The sequence below is a fragment of the Sorex araneus genome, chromosome 7 (assembly GCF_027595985.1).
Source record: "Sorex araneus isolate mSorAra2 chromosome 7, mSorAra2.pri, whole genome shotgun sequence".
Lineage (NCBI taxonomy): Eukaryota > Metazoa > Chordata > Mammalia > Eulipotyphla > Soricidae > Sorex > Sorex araneus.
Window position 1 is genome coordinate 61,429,269 of NC_073308.1, and position 14,580 is coordinate 61,443,848.

The 14,580-nt window shown below is 41.3% G+C and overlaps 1 protein-coding gene across 4 annotated transcripts in view; it reads left to right on the forward strand.

Moving 5' to 3' along the window:
• Window positions 1–14,580, forward strand: part of LRBA (LPS responsive beige-like anchor protein) — a 560,234-nt gene that overhangs the window by 520,300 nt on the left and 25,354 nt on the right. For all 4 annotated transcript variants that reach the window (XM_055144432.1, XM_055144433.1, XM_055144431.1 and 1 more), the window contains 2 exons: window positions 2,794–2,949; window positions 11,579–11,746. In XM_055144432.1, the coding sequence (XP_055000407.1) occupies window positions 2,794–2,949; window positions 11,579–11,746 (324 nt within the window). The remainder of the gene's footprint in view (window positions 1–2,793; window positions 2,950–11,578; window positions 11,747–14,580) is intronic.

Below are 14,580 nucleotides of genomic sequence, written 5' to 3' on the forward strand. Positions count from 1 at the left end.
GAACTGCTGAGAGGTAGATTGACTGGAAGCATCACTCATTCGACCAGGAGTTCCATCCCTGGCACCATCCTAAACCACCATTCTAGGGTGATTCCAGTAGTCTCCAGGGTACCACAAGCAAGTGTGTGGTCCCTGACAAGTACCACAACCAAGCGTGTGCATGCCCCATCTTTCTAGACCAATCAGAGCAACAAGAAGGGGGAAATTTTTAATTAAAATAAATTAATTACAAAAACTCATTTTAAAAACTCAGCAGTGAATCACCACAGCCATAGACAGTATCTAAATTAATGAGCATTACTATATCTCAATAAAACTGTATATGCAAAATCTGGCATGGGCCAGATTTTTTCTGTGGCTTGTGGTTTCTTCATTGTTCTGAATCACTGGTCATCAGATTTGTTTGCTCCTATTTCCTCTAAAATGATGACTTAAAACCATGGACCTCTTCATGTATTGTAAAGTTGACTTCTAAAAGATTTTATCAGTATAAATAGATTCAAATGTTATCATTTCTGGCAGTCCATAAAACTTCAAATCTATCAAGTGAAATTTAAACATCACAGCGAACTGATGTTCAATATTGTATTTGTAACAAATGCATAAAAACCTCTTCACATTTGAAAACTTAACATGACTCCTCTTCCATCTGGAAGTGGCATCAGTCTTTAGCCGTGGGTCCTTTGTAGTCTGCTCTCCGTTCTGGCATGCCCGATCTGGCAGGCTAGGTTCTCCCAAGAGAGCACCACAACACGTCAATGAAATCTTAGATCTGAGGTGGGAAAGTTGTATAAAATCCTCAGTAGCCAAGGAGATGATTCAGAAGGATGCAGAATCTGCTTTACATGCCAGAGCTCTGGTTTGGACCCTGGGGCACTGCCAGGACCAGGAGTAGCCCCTGAGCTTGTATCACCCCCAAACAAACAAGCAACACCCAAAAGTTAAACACAATTTCAAGTGAAGCAATGTACTATAGTAACCAGAATAGAGAGTTTCTTGGTTCTAAGTACTAGATTCCTTGCAACTAAATTGTATCTTCATTACAGTGGGATACTGTGTGTGTGTGTGTGTATGTGTGTGTGTGGTGTATGTCTTATTACACTCTGATACAGAAACCCTTCTTGTCAGTTCTGTCCTTTTTATTGCTCCCATCACTGTCTAGTTCATTAATTCCCAAGGAGCACGTGAGGCTGCTACTCCGGTTACCTAATCTTTCACAGTTATGTTGTATTGACAGATTCTAGCAGAATTTGCAGCTTTTCCCATATCCATGTTTGTAGTCGTGGAACTCAGCACAGCACTCAAGAGTATTTGAACGCTTTTTTCCCCGTCATTTTTGCTGAACCTTCTATTACATTATCCATATTAACAGTACATTTAGTGTATGGACTAGAGTGATAGCATAGCAGGTAGGGCATTTGCCTTGCACGTGGCTGACCCAAGTTCAGTTCCTCCATCCCTCTTGGAGAGCCCGGCAAGCTACCTAGAGTATCCCACCGACACAACAGAGCCTGACAAGCTACCCATGGCGTGCGTATTCGATGTGCCCAAAACAGTAACAACAAGTCTCACAATGGAGACGTTACTGGTGCCCGCTCGAGCAAATCGAAGAACAGGACGACAGTACTACAGTGCTATATTTAGTGTATATAATATAGATGTTTTCCTATTTTATTTTATCAATAATTTATTAGCAGCTTTTTTTAAAAAAACTTTATTAGTATGGTATTAAATGTAATAATAACTGTTGAAATTTATTTTGTTTGTTCAGATTTCTTGTACAATCTCATTTTTTAAAATGTTTTTGCAATCTCATTTCTTTAGTGGTATAAGAACCATTATTTGTAAAGGGAATACAAATTCCCTTTGTAAAAGTGTAAAAGGCACTTAATTACTTGCAGATCACTAAAAACTAAGCTTGCTCTTTGCTTGGCCTCATATGCCCAAAAAAGGCATCTCAGTGAAAATTCCTTTTCTGATAACATACTTGATGGAGTATTTTGGTAGCATTACTCTGTACGCCTGATGCCCCTCAGTGTCTGACCTTGCGCCTGTGACAGACCCATCTAGGTGCTCTGTGGCACTTTGAAAACACACTGCCAGATTGTCTTGTTTTATTGCTTCTGTGAGGAGTGAGAAAGTGGTGACGTGCTGTGCTTTGGCTTTTTTCAGTTACAAGTATCTTTAATAAATAGTCATTCTTCCCTTTCCTTACATGCAAGTGCAGCTGTAAACAGGGGAAATGGGAGTTCACGTCTAGTCAAATTAAAGACCTGTAAAGCCAAAGGAGTACAAGATACTACAATATTTCAAGTATATGACATTTAAATTTTAATATCGCTTCCCCGTGACAAAAAAAAAGTTATAGTAATAGATTGTCACAACGTGAATCCATTCTCATGACAATAGATGTAATGAGATCGTCAGAAACACAAACCTTACTGTGAAACCTATCACAGACCTATCACAAACCTTACAAACCTATCTGGAAATGTCTGGTTTGGTCCACCCGAGAGCTAGGAGGCAGGGCCTGAGAATCGTCTACTATTTTCAAACTGTGCTATTAGTATTTCTTTCCTTTAGGCAAAATTTCTTACTGAGATTATTGGGTTCTTCCTACAATCAAATTTTTTTCAATCAAATTTAGTGCACTTAGAATTAGAGGTCATACATTCTGATCCCAGAAAGTGTTGTTACCTCACCATTGCCCCGAGCCCCATATATCCAACTGTAGGATTTCTTTGTGCATGTGGATTTAATAGGCGTCTTCCTGCCCTTTCTCTGTTCTCACAGCCAGCAATACAGGAATTCACAGGAGGCAAATCGCTGACCTTTTAGACCAAAGTATTCAAGTCCACTCCCAGTGCTTTGTCATCACTTCCGACAACCGCTATATTCTCATCTGTGGCTTCTGGGACAAGAGTTTCCGAGTCTACTCCACAGACACAGGTAACTGTACCTTCCTGGGTGAACTCATTTACTACACGTGGCACTGAGAGGCTTCGAACACTCTCTCATCTTCATTCCCAAACCACAGGATTCTAAAATACTTAAAATATGGTTGGAATAAAGTCATCCTCTTTCACGGGATTGTCTTATAATAGAGATAGCCATTAAGTTCTGCTTCAGCATATTTTTGTGAGGCAGCCTCCCCCTTTCATAGAATGAATGAATCATTTCAAAGGCATATTGGCTGTGTACATGCTTCATGCACTGCCATAAGGTACATGCATGTACATAGAGGTGCATTTTCCCCACTTTTGTATAGGGAACTTAAAGGTTTTTTTTTCCCTTACTGGAAATTCTCATTAAGTGTGTTTCTTGGGAATTGAAATCTTGCCTCCACCCAATTCTGCAGAGAATCTTGCTGAAAGCTACAGCATCATGAAGAAAAATAGCTGACTCCTGCTTTTATATTGACAGGAGCTCTTGTTAAAATATAAGAGTTTAAGTCTATCTGTTCATTTGCATGCATCTTCTTAAGGGACATACCAAGCTCCCAAGTCAGTATTTTCATAGGAGATCTGATCCAATAAATGTACATATGTATGAATATAGAAAATAGAAAAACGTTAAGACATTTTAAGGAGTCGAGTATTTCAGAAACTGCTAATGGATAAAATATAGTGAAATGCAGTCCAAGTTTTAGTTTAAATAAGCTATTAGTGTACCAAAGCTTTATAGAAACAGTGGAGGTCGACACTTGAACTAGAACAAAGATCTCCCACTCTCTTAAATGTGGGAACAAAAATTTCTTTTTTTTTTTGAATTTTCTAGTTAATTCATTTACAATCTTTTATTGATTTTTCTTGAGATTAGTGAATCCATGTTCCTGCCTGAATATGTTGAAGATGTTTGGTTATTTAAGGCATCCGTCCAAGATGTATTTTACTAATAGTATTGTACTTGATCACAGAAGAATGGCGGGAAAGAGTTGAACATACGCTGTTCATAGAATAAGTCTGACAAGTGTTGTTCGGCCTGATCTTGGATCTGCTGTTTTATAGAATTAATAATCTAGTTCCCTACAAACTGCATCCTTAACTTTTAGCTTCATTAATAAATAAAACACTATCAAGTTTTTCTGAGTAATTAGAATTTTAGTAGAATGGTGAACTCTATGACTGGAATCAATTACTCTTGAACCTAAAATTTGTCTAGAATTCTTTCAGAATGCAGTAAGGATTGTTTCTCAAAACACATTAGTTACTGTTTAATTGTCTCTGTCTTAATAGCGAAATGTAAATGTTAACCCTTTCAATATTCCAACAAAGTGAGCTTAGCATTATTTGGCCTTAGATTGTGGTTCCTTTTTACACAAACTTTTAAATAAACTCATTATATCCTGGAGGGCTGAGGGTAGAACTTGCAGGCAGAACACTTGCCTCCTGTGTGAGACTCTCTGTTTGATTCCAGCACCACCAAAGCAGGGAAAAGGATGTATCACCTCGCAATATTTTCTTAAGCATTCTTTTAGATTGCTTTTTTTTTTCACATTTTCAAATGAATTTAGAGTTATAGACAATGACATTCATTTTCAGCTTTCAGTTATTACCTTTGGCAGCGTGTAGGATTATGTAACCATGAAATATGACACAGGGGCCAGAGAGATGGTACAGTGGGTAGGGCATTTATTTGCCCTGCACACTGCTGACTTTGGTTCTATCCCTGGAACCTCATAGGGTCCCCCCAGGACACCAGGAGTGATTCCTGAGCATAGAGTTAGGAGTAAACCCTGTACCATTGGGTGTGGCCCAGAAAACTATAAAAAATATGGGGGAAAAAAGCCCAAAGGTGACACATAGAGCAGACCAGTCACCCCAAAACTCCCTGTGCTGCCCCTGGATACTCCTTACCTTTTAGAGGGGGGAGATGGATCCACAGCCTGCAGTACTCCAGAACTGTCTCTGACTCTGTGCTTTCAAGTGCCCCCTGGCAGTGCTTCGGGGGTCATACAAAGTACAAGGATCCAAGCAGAGTCGGCGGTGAGGTAGAACAACCCCCTGCCTGCATCACACGTCAGTCTCTTCACCGCCACTGATTTGTCCGTATAGCTGCCTTCTCCAGAAGGTCATTTAAATGGAATAATATGTTATGTCCATCTTTGGCTGTGACATTTGGGTATGCTTGAGCTCATTCATATTCTAAATTTCAAATATGGCATTGTGCTAATTGGCTTTTATAAAAATACTAAAATTAAAATAATTTTTCTGTTCACACAGTTCTTTAGCATTTACAGAATTCTTTCACGGACAGACATGCTAGAATAGGTGTCCTGTTGCCCAGGGTTCCCACAATAAACTCAGGTTTGAAGGGAAAACTGGTTGAAATTTATATGGACAATAGTAATAGGGCCCAGTGTTGGCTCCAACTCTTCTGACGTCAAAGGTAGCATTCTCAGTGGTTACACCAGGTTATCTGACCCAAGTATACTATCTATTGCTACTGTCATTTTGAACACTAATTCCTTGATAATCTTCCTCTATGCATAATAAACATTCTTTGTCCTTTCCCCAAAAACTTTCTGCATGTTGTTTTTAAAAATATTTGCAAAAAGGGGCTGTAGTGATAGCACAGTGACTAGGGTATTTGCCTTGCACGCGGCCAACCCGGGTTTGATTCCCAGCATCCCATATGGTCCCCTGGCACCACCAGGAGTAATTTCCGAGTGCAGAGCCAGGAATAACCCCTGTGTATCGCTGGGTGTGACCCAAAAAGCTATAAAAAAAAAAAGTGCAAAAATGTTTTCACAAAGGTAGCCTTCTTTGGGGGTCCAGAAATGCACAAAGTGCTAGTACCCATACATTCAGGAGGCCTGAATCTGTTCCCTGGCACCACGTGGTCCCCAGAGCACCGGTGGGCATCACCTCCAAGTGGTGCACTGGGTGTGGCCCCCAAAGTAAACCATTTTGGTCTTATTTTAGACTTTGTTATAATAGGACTGACTTAGCATGCACAACAGAAATAATACTCTTGCCATAAAAATTGTGGGGAAAGGACCATTTATAGTCATGACACCATTTTGTATATTACATATACAAACTCTGATGTTACTTTTATGTAACAAACTTTCAGTGAAGATAAATATGTTTGTGTTTTTACGATCATAGGAATATAGAGTATTTTCAAGTTTGGCAGAGACGGAAGGAGAAATCTGTATGACCAATAATATATAATGACAAAGCTATCACAAGTTTTGGATTCAATTATATTTTAGCACATAAGCCCCCCCAAAAAAATCTTTCTCGTATTAGATTTGGGGAAGGGGAAGGAGGGAAGCATGGCTGTAACAGGAAATTCTTTAAACATAAATCATGTTTTCGGGACACAACCAGAAGAGCAGAGGCAACAATAAAACCTTGCCTCGGCAGTGGGAATTCTTCTCAGAGCACATTTTAGATTCAGTGGTGCAGAGGCCTGAGCGTGAATTTTTTTTATTTGTAGCGCAGCTGTCAAATAAAACATTAACTAGAAAATTTGTTCTGTCAAAAAAAGGATATTCTAGTGCTTGTGGTAATATTTGATATTAGTGTGTGGAGAGGTAGACTGGTATTAAAGGAAACAAAAAATAAAGGTTGAGGAACACTTATGAGATTATCAGAAAATAATTTACCAAAAAGAGCAGCAGGTATTTATATGCTGTGATTTATTTAGGAGGAGTGAGCCTGCACCTCATAGCAATAACAAATATCGTGGAGGAAGGCCGCCAGAACAGGCAAAAGTAAACTGGAAAAAATAATGTTTCCTAGACTTGAGCCCAGAGTATAAATTGTAGAGGATAAAGTTAGTTTGGATTATAATATGAAACACTTCAGAGGTAATTCAATGTCCCTCTTATTTCAGTCTTCCACAGGCCCAGTCTAAATTTGTTCTATTTTATTTTGCTCAGACACCCAACCTCCTCCTTTCCTTGTAGAGAGAAAGCTCAGCAGCGTTCATAATTCTGTACGCTGCATATGTCATTCTTCATGTCTCTCTGCCCCACTAGACAGCAGGACTTCGAGGGCGGAGAGATCATTTCTCTTTGTTCACCCCTGTCACTGTCACTGTCATCCCGTTGCTCATCGATTTGCTTGAGCGGGCACCAGTAACATCTCCATTGTGAGACTTGTTACTGTTTTTGGCATATCGAATATGCCATGGGTAGCTTGCCAGGCTCTGCCGAGTGGGTGAGATACTCTTGGTAGCTTGCCGAGCTCTCTGAGAAGGGCAGAGGAATCGAACCCAGGTTGACCTCGTGCAAGGCAAACGCCCTACCCATTGTGCTATCGCTCCAGCCCTTGTTCACCCTTAGGTACATGTAAGAATGCTTTGCATGTCGAGGGTGCTCAGTGTTTTCTAGGGAAAAGTAATGGTATAACTTTCTTGTCAAAATTAAAGCACTAGAACATTTTAGTTAAAAGAAACCACAGCAAATGAGTCTACAGTTTCTTAAAACTGCCGGCTCAGGACAGAGCGATCCCTTAACTCAAGAATTAACCAGCGAGTCTTGGAATGTTCCGCCACTCCATGGAACCCAGTCCATCCTGAAGGCTCCATCTTTCCTCTGTGTTCTCATGTCACTTGGAAGACCAGCAAGGTCACAGAGCCATGTGTGAAGAGCTGCTCTTGTGGCGGCCTCCTGGTGCAGGACCTGGAGTACCTGTGACACCTCGTGCATGGTGGTTCTTTGGCTTATCTTCCCGGCACGACCCTCTGGGTTGCTGCCCTTCACACCCAAAATAAGCCGAGTCCTGAAGCCTCTCGAAATCACTCCCGTGGTCCTGACGCTCCGAGCACTGCCTGCACAGACTCCGAAAGTGTGATCCCAGCCTGGTGTGCCAGTGTCTGCAGACAGTTTCTCCCGTTTTCTAAGAGAGCAGGAGTGCCCTCAGCTACCTGACTCTTGTCCCCACCTTAGCAAAGCCTGCCTGTTATATGACCTCACCTGGCTTTCCACTGTCTCTTCACTTTGCTCTTTATATAAGTTGGAAATTATATGAAGATGTTGGTGATTTTTGTATTCAACTTGCCCCTTCTCCATTATTCATTCTAGAAAGTGCTAAATTCTCATTATTATATTCTACCAACAGAATTTTCTTTCTAAAATGAAAAATAATTTTTTGACAGTGCCGGGAATCAAACCTAGAGCCTCACCCCTGCAAGGCTAGTGTTCTACCACCAAGCCACGTTCCCGGCCAAGTGAGAAGCTTTGATTTGAATGTAAAAGAGTGAACAAAACCAGAAGTGAATACTCTGAGGGGTGGCATTTGGGCCTCCTTTGGCCATGCTTAGGCCTTACTCCCAGTTTTGTGCTCAGGGATCACTCCTGGCAGTACTCAGGGGACCATATATGTCCAACTAGGCTTGGCCGCATACAAGGCCATACTCAGGGGACCATATGTAGTGTCAGGGATTGAATTGGGGTCAGCCACAAACAAAGCAAGTGCCTTTACTTGTACAACCCCCTGTACTATCTCTTTTACATTAGCTGGTAAAACACCTGCTCGGAGTCTTTACAAGAGAAAAAAAAAAGTATTTTATCAATTTTGTAATTTGATACCGAAATAAATTTTGTCTTGGATTTGGGTCACACTCAAGCAGTGCTCTGGAGGCTACTCCTGGCTCTGTACTCGGGCCTTGCTGGAAGCCTGAGGAGCCCTGGGCTCAGTCCTTGGGAACAGACCCCGGTCTCCTGCTCCCGATGTCCTCAGCCCTGTGCCACCTCTCCAGCCCTGAATCAGACTGTAAAGCAACTCGTGCTAGGTTGTGTGCTAAGAGTGAAAACCTCTTTTTGATTTTTCATTTGATTTTGAGAAAGAGTATTTCAGTATTTTATTTCTAAATTTGTAGGCTTCAAGGATTTACTAAAATAAAGAATTTGGTATGGGGGGAGGGCTCAGAGCTGGAACACAAGCCTCGCATGCGGGAAGTGCTGGCTCAGGCCCCGGAGAATTTAAAACTAAGTGATACTTCTTAGTTCTGTTGATTACATTTATATAAAAAGTGAAACACACTTAAATGCCATACTTATTTGAGTCCTAAGCTTTAGTTATATATTCTCTATTAAATACATAAACTTTTTAGGTACGTTGATTCCCCCTTCCCCAACTTGCTGTGTTTTTTTTAATTCTTGAATATTTGAATTCTATTTATTACCATCCCTTTTGGGCTGGAGCGATAGCACAGCGGTTGGGCTTTTGCCTTTCACACGGCTGACCCGAGTTCGATTCCTCCACCCCTCTTGGAGAGCCTGGCAAGCTACCCGTGCGTATAGGATATGCCAAAAACAGTAACAATAAGTCTCTCAGTGAGAGATGTTACTCGTGCCCGCTTGAACAAATCGATGAGCAACAGGATGACAGTGCCAGTGCCAGTGACCATCCCTTTTAAATTATTATTTTTTAAAATCGTCATAGTGGGCAGATGGGTAGGGCGTTTGCCTTGCACGTGGCCAACCCTGGTTCAATTCCCGGCACCTCATCTTGGGGACAAGCTCCACCAAGAGTAACTCCTAAGTGCAGAGCCAGCAGTAACCTCTAAGCATTGTCAGGTGTGACTCAGAAGCCAAAAGAGTAAAAATTAAAATTAAGAAAAAACCTGAATATTAAGGTTGGATGCACGATGACATTCATTTTTAGATTCTATAGACATTCCAAAGTCAATTTTCATTAAGAACTATAGGGATGGAAGGGAAAGCGGCTACATAGCATTTCTTTAGGCAGACTGGAGTGAATCACAAACACCGCATCTGATGAAACACACATTCTAAAAGGGAGGGAGCGCTTTGTTTTTTTTCTGATGTCATTACATCCAAAGCCCAGGACACCTTGTAAGTTCACTAGCTTCCTCCTCTCCATTTGCAGCCATTAACATTAGATAAACTGCCATAATTTGAATTTCATCTTCACCATCCAAGGAGTTTTCATCATTTACACAATTAAAACAAAGAACAATCTGCCTCCAATAGCAATAACAATAAATTTATTCTTTCAGCAAAAGTTAATGTAATTCTGATTTGGAAGAAAAAAGCCTTAAATGACTGATACTGTCCTTGTATAGATTTACTTCAAAAATAATCTTTACTAATTGAAAGACAAGTTTATATTAGTTTGGTATGAATTATATACTACTTAGAAGGAAGGCAACTAAGTTTTGTATCACAGAATAACTTAAGAAATTGAGTCAGTTCCAAATAAGTCAGTTCTCCAGGGCCTGTAATTAATTGGTAGACGCAATTGATTTATTTACGTGATTTATAGGAGCCGTGTATAATGACATAATGTCATGATCCTCAAATATTTTATTAACTAAATAGTTTTAACCTATGCTTTTCAAAAATGTCACTCTTTAATTCATTTGTTTTTCAAAGAAAATGACTACTGAAACAAATCATTTTTTTATAAAAAAAAATCCAGATCATCATAATTTGAGTTAATAAGCTTTATTACCATGTTTTCCTTTTATTTAGATTCCATGATTTACGTGGCTGTTTACAGAGGGCTTCCTCAGGCCTACAGTGTGCCTACGTGCAGTCCCACCAGCCCGTGGCCCCATCCCTGCACCAAGCACCCCAGATCCCTCACTCCCCACAGCCTGACTCGTTGACTGTTCTATTTCTCAGTTTAATTGTTACAGATTGGGCCCCGGGTGTCATCGTCTGGATTCCAGTGGTCCAGACACATACAGATACTTTGCCTGTGCATCATGGAGGGGCCCCATTGCCCTGACAGTTATCTTACAACTTAAATGATCACTAGAAACTTGATGGTTTGGTTTGTTTTTGGCCTCTCCTAGCATGTTTGGGGACTTGGGGCCACTCCCAGCCGTACTCAGCCAACTGGGCCCAAATTGGCTTGGTGCCAGGACCTGAGGCTGTAATGTGCCCAAGCTCTGCCCTGCTGGGGTCCCCGGGGCCAGCCTGGCAGTGCTCTGGGCCTCCAGGCTGCCCGGGGTGGACAGGGTCAGGCGCATGCCTGTGCCATCTCCCTGGCTCTGTTTTTATTTTTTGGTTTGGGGACTCACCCAGCAGTGTTCAGGGGCTCCTCCTACATTGGTGCTCCGGGGTCCTTGCAGTGCTGGGTATCGAGCCCAGGCCCCCTGCGTGCAGGGCCTGCACTCCAGCCCGTCGCTGAATCTGCCTGCTCTACTAGCACGGGGGTTATTGGCGAGTGGGGGTGGAGGAGCTTCTGGGCCACACCCTTTTTTGGGGGGGCTACTCCCTGTGCTGGCTTGAGTGGGGGGGGGGGGGGCTCTGCAGCAGTGCTCAGTGAACTAGATGGTGCTGGCGACTGAATCTGGGCCTCCTGCATCCCAAGGAAGTGCTCAGCCCACTGAGCCCTCCAGCCTCTAATGGCAGTTTTGGGGGTGGGGGTGGGAGCTGTCCCCAGTGGTGACTCCTCACCCAGGATTTCAGGGGTAATGCAAAGGCCTGAGGACACCCCAGTGGTGACCAGGGCCGCCCGGGCTGCAGCCAGGGATGCACCGTGCGCGCGTGGTGCTGCATAAACGATACAGAGGCCGCTTGCGAGGGGCACCCTAACCTCTGTCCTACCTGCAGCCTAATGGCAATTGTAAAGAAAATTGTTCTGTGTTTCAGGCAAATTGATCCAAGTGGTGTTTGGCCACTGGGATGTTGTCACTTGCCTCACTCGTTCTGAGTCATATATCGGAGGAAATTGCTACATTCTCTCCGGGTCACGTGACGCAACGCTGCTGCTCTGGTACTGGAATGGGAAAAGCAGTGGGATTGGAGATAACCCGGGCAGTAAGTACGATTTATTTTCCGTGTAAACTTTTGCAGGTGACAAGAGAAGTAATGTTTTGCAGTGCCTTTGATTCATTATAGTAAAAGCAAGGCTGGATTATGAAGCACCTTTAATTTCTTAATTAGCCTTTTCTAAAAGTCTAAAAGAGCCTTTTAGCAACGTTTTATGGCCACTGAGAATTTGTGTCCAAGTATGAAACACCCAATATTCATGTTTTGTTATTCTGATGAAATGCTAATTCGTCACTGGAAATTGCTTTCCCTAGATAAGATAACTCTGTCTCATTTGCAAACAATAAGATAAAAGCATGGAAGCTAAAATCACATATTACTTTCTGTACTGGGGGCGGGTAGGGGTCTTCCCCAGGCGGTGCCCCGGGAACATGGTGCCAGAGATCCAGAGATTGAGCCTGGGGCTCCCCTTGCAAAACTTGCCCCCCCCCCCCCCCCCCCGCCCCCAGCTCCCTGAACCAAACCTCCCAGCCTTGCTTATTTGTTAACCAAATTTATATTTCAAAAGAACAAAACAAAAAGCTTCAATCTACAATCCCTTGAAAAGATACCAGTCTTTATTTAAAAAACAAAAACAGGTTTGCGTTTATAGTTGAAGAGATGAAACAGGCCATAAAGGCCAACATGGAATATTCCAATTGGGATGTGGTTTTTCTGATAGGAAATGAAAATCTTCACCAACAGCCTTAAACATCTTTATGAAACTATGCTGAAGGCAGTAAAACAAAAAAACGTGTAACCATTTAAAATTGTAATTCACAGAAGGCAAAAAAGGAAGCAGCTACCATTAAAACCAATGGCACACAGCTGCAGAAAGAAATGGCTTTAGAAAAACACATTAAGAAGTAGGAAAAAACAATTAAAGGGACCACCTGAAAAAATGAGAATTTAATTAAAATCATTATGACAACACCAAAGAATGGCTTTAGAGTTTTACTTCAGAAGGTAGAGCAAGTTAACTACTCTTAAATATTTACAGTTTCTTAATTTAAAGCAAGTCACCATGTATTTGGTTAAAGAAGGACCCTATTACCCTGTTATTCCTATTACTTTATCTGAATATTATGATCCTTCCGTCATTTAACCCCAGATTTTGAAGCAGTCTGGATATATTTAAGTCTATCATATTTTGAATTGACTTCCTAAATCTCTGTTAAATTTATATATTATGTGTGTGAGACTGAGTCTTTGTTTTTTTCCTTAGTTAAGAAATAAGTATAATGTTTAAAATAGTACATGCAAGGCATGTTGTCAAAGCTGTTTCCCCTTTGTGCCTTTCTTTGCCAGTGGGGGGTAAACACAGTTTTTAGTCAGTAAGTTTCTAATACACATTTCTTATTTTAATCAAAACCGGGAAAATTCCCTACATAGTAGTATATGAAAATTTCTAGGCTGTGATGGCTGGACACGACAGTCTGGTAAACGAGCAAACACTTGAATGTGCATTCGTGTGCGTGCGGGTGGATGGACATATCTCACACATTTCACACCTCCTTTGTATATATAATTGCAATATGCCTAGATAGGCTATTTTTCAGGGGTTTTATTTTTCACATTTTCTTGTGAAAGGTGCTTACTGCCCTTCTCGTTGAGGACCCTTACATTCTCATCCTTCTTTCCTTCTGACCTTTGAGGGTGAATGATTTCTTGGGCTTTCTTGCTTTCCATTCTCTCTAAATTCAGTTATTGAAATTTACTAAATTTTCAGACAGGCCTAGATTTGACATAGATAAAAAATAACATATACCATCTTGTTACTTATTTCACAATATTTAGGAATAAATCTCTCTTGCTTTGTAATGCTTAGTACATACATGTGGTAATCCAAAAGGAAGCTTGGTTTTGTTTTTTTAAATTATCTGACCTAATTGTGTCCTCTGAGTTATACATGGTCATTACCAGTGTGTACACTAAGAAGTATATAAGGGCTCGTTAGCTGCACTTATATGTAACTGCTGTTAGATTTCAGGAATTTAATTTTAAGTATATGCATATTCTCATGTACATGCATATATATATATGTATATATAGAGGAGCACATAAAGTGTGTGTGTGTGTGTGTGTGTGTGTGTGTGTGTGTGTGTGTGTGTGTGTGTGAATCCTAAGTAGTACCCAGCCCTTCCCAGTGGTTCTCAGCCAGCCAGGCAGCCAGGTTAGTTCTGAGGCCCGAACAGTGCAGTGGTCTGGGGTCTCTGGGGGCACCTGGCAACGCTCAGGGGATCAGATGGCGCCTAGGATATGGTCCGTGCATGCACGCTATGCACCCTAAACTTGTACTGTCTTCCTAGCCCCACAGTACATGTTAAATCTAGAAATATTCAGCTTTTCTAGAAGGAAGAAAAATATGTCTGTACACTTAAGTATCTCATAGGCCACCCTGGAGATGTTTTGTCCACGCTTGTCGTCTTAAATGAATAGAGTAGGATGGACCGGATCCTGAAGCTTGGGTGAAACAGAGCAAGGTCCTAAGCTTTCCCGGGATCTTTGTCTGTAAAATGAAAGCAACGATAGTAACTGACTTTAAGGTGTTCACCGAAGCATAGGATGCTTAGAGCAAATAAATCACCAGGCAAACACCATCTTGTTGGCATTGGAGTATATATTATAATGTGATATTTTTCATAAAGCACTTCATCTGCGTCCTCTCATTGTCTGCAGTTTGGTGGATGTTAATTCCTAGTAACACTGGTAATGAGAAGAATAAAAATAAAAGACTAACATAACAGCACATCTAATGAAAATTTTAGAAAATTGTTATGTATCTAGACCAAATTAAATTACCCTTCTCAGAGTGAACCTCGTCTCTTTCTGGCCCTTTTATA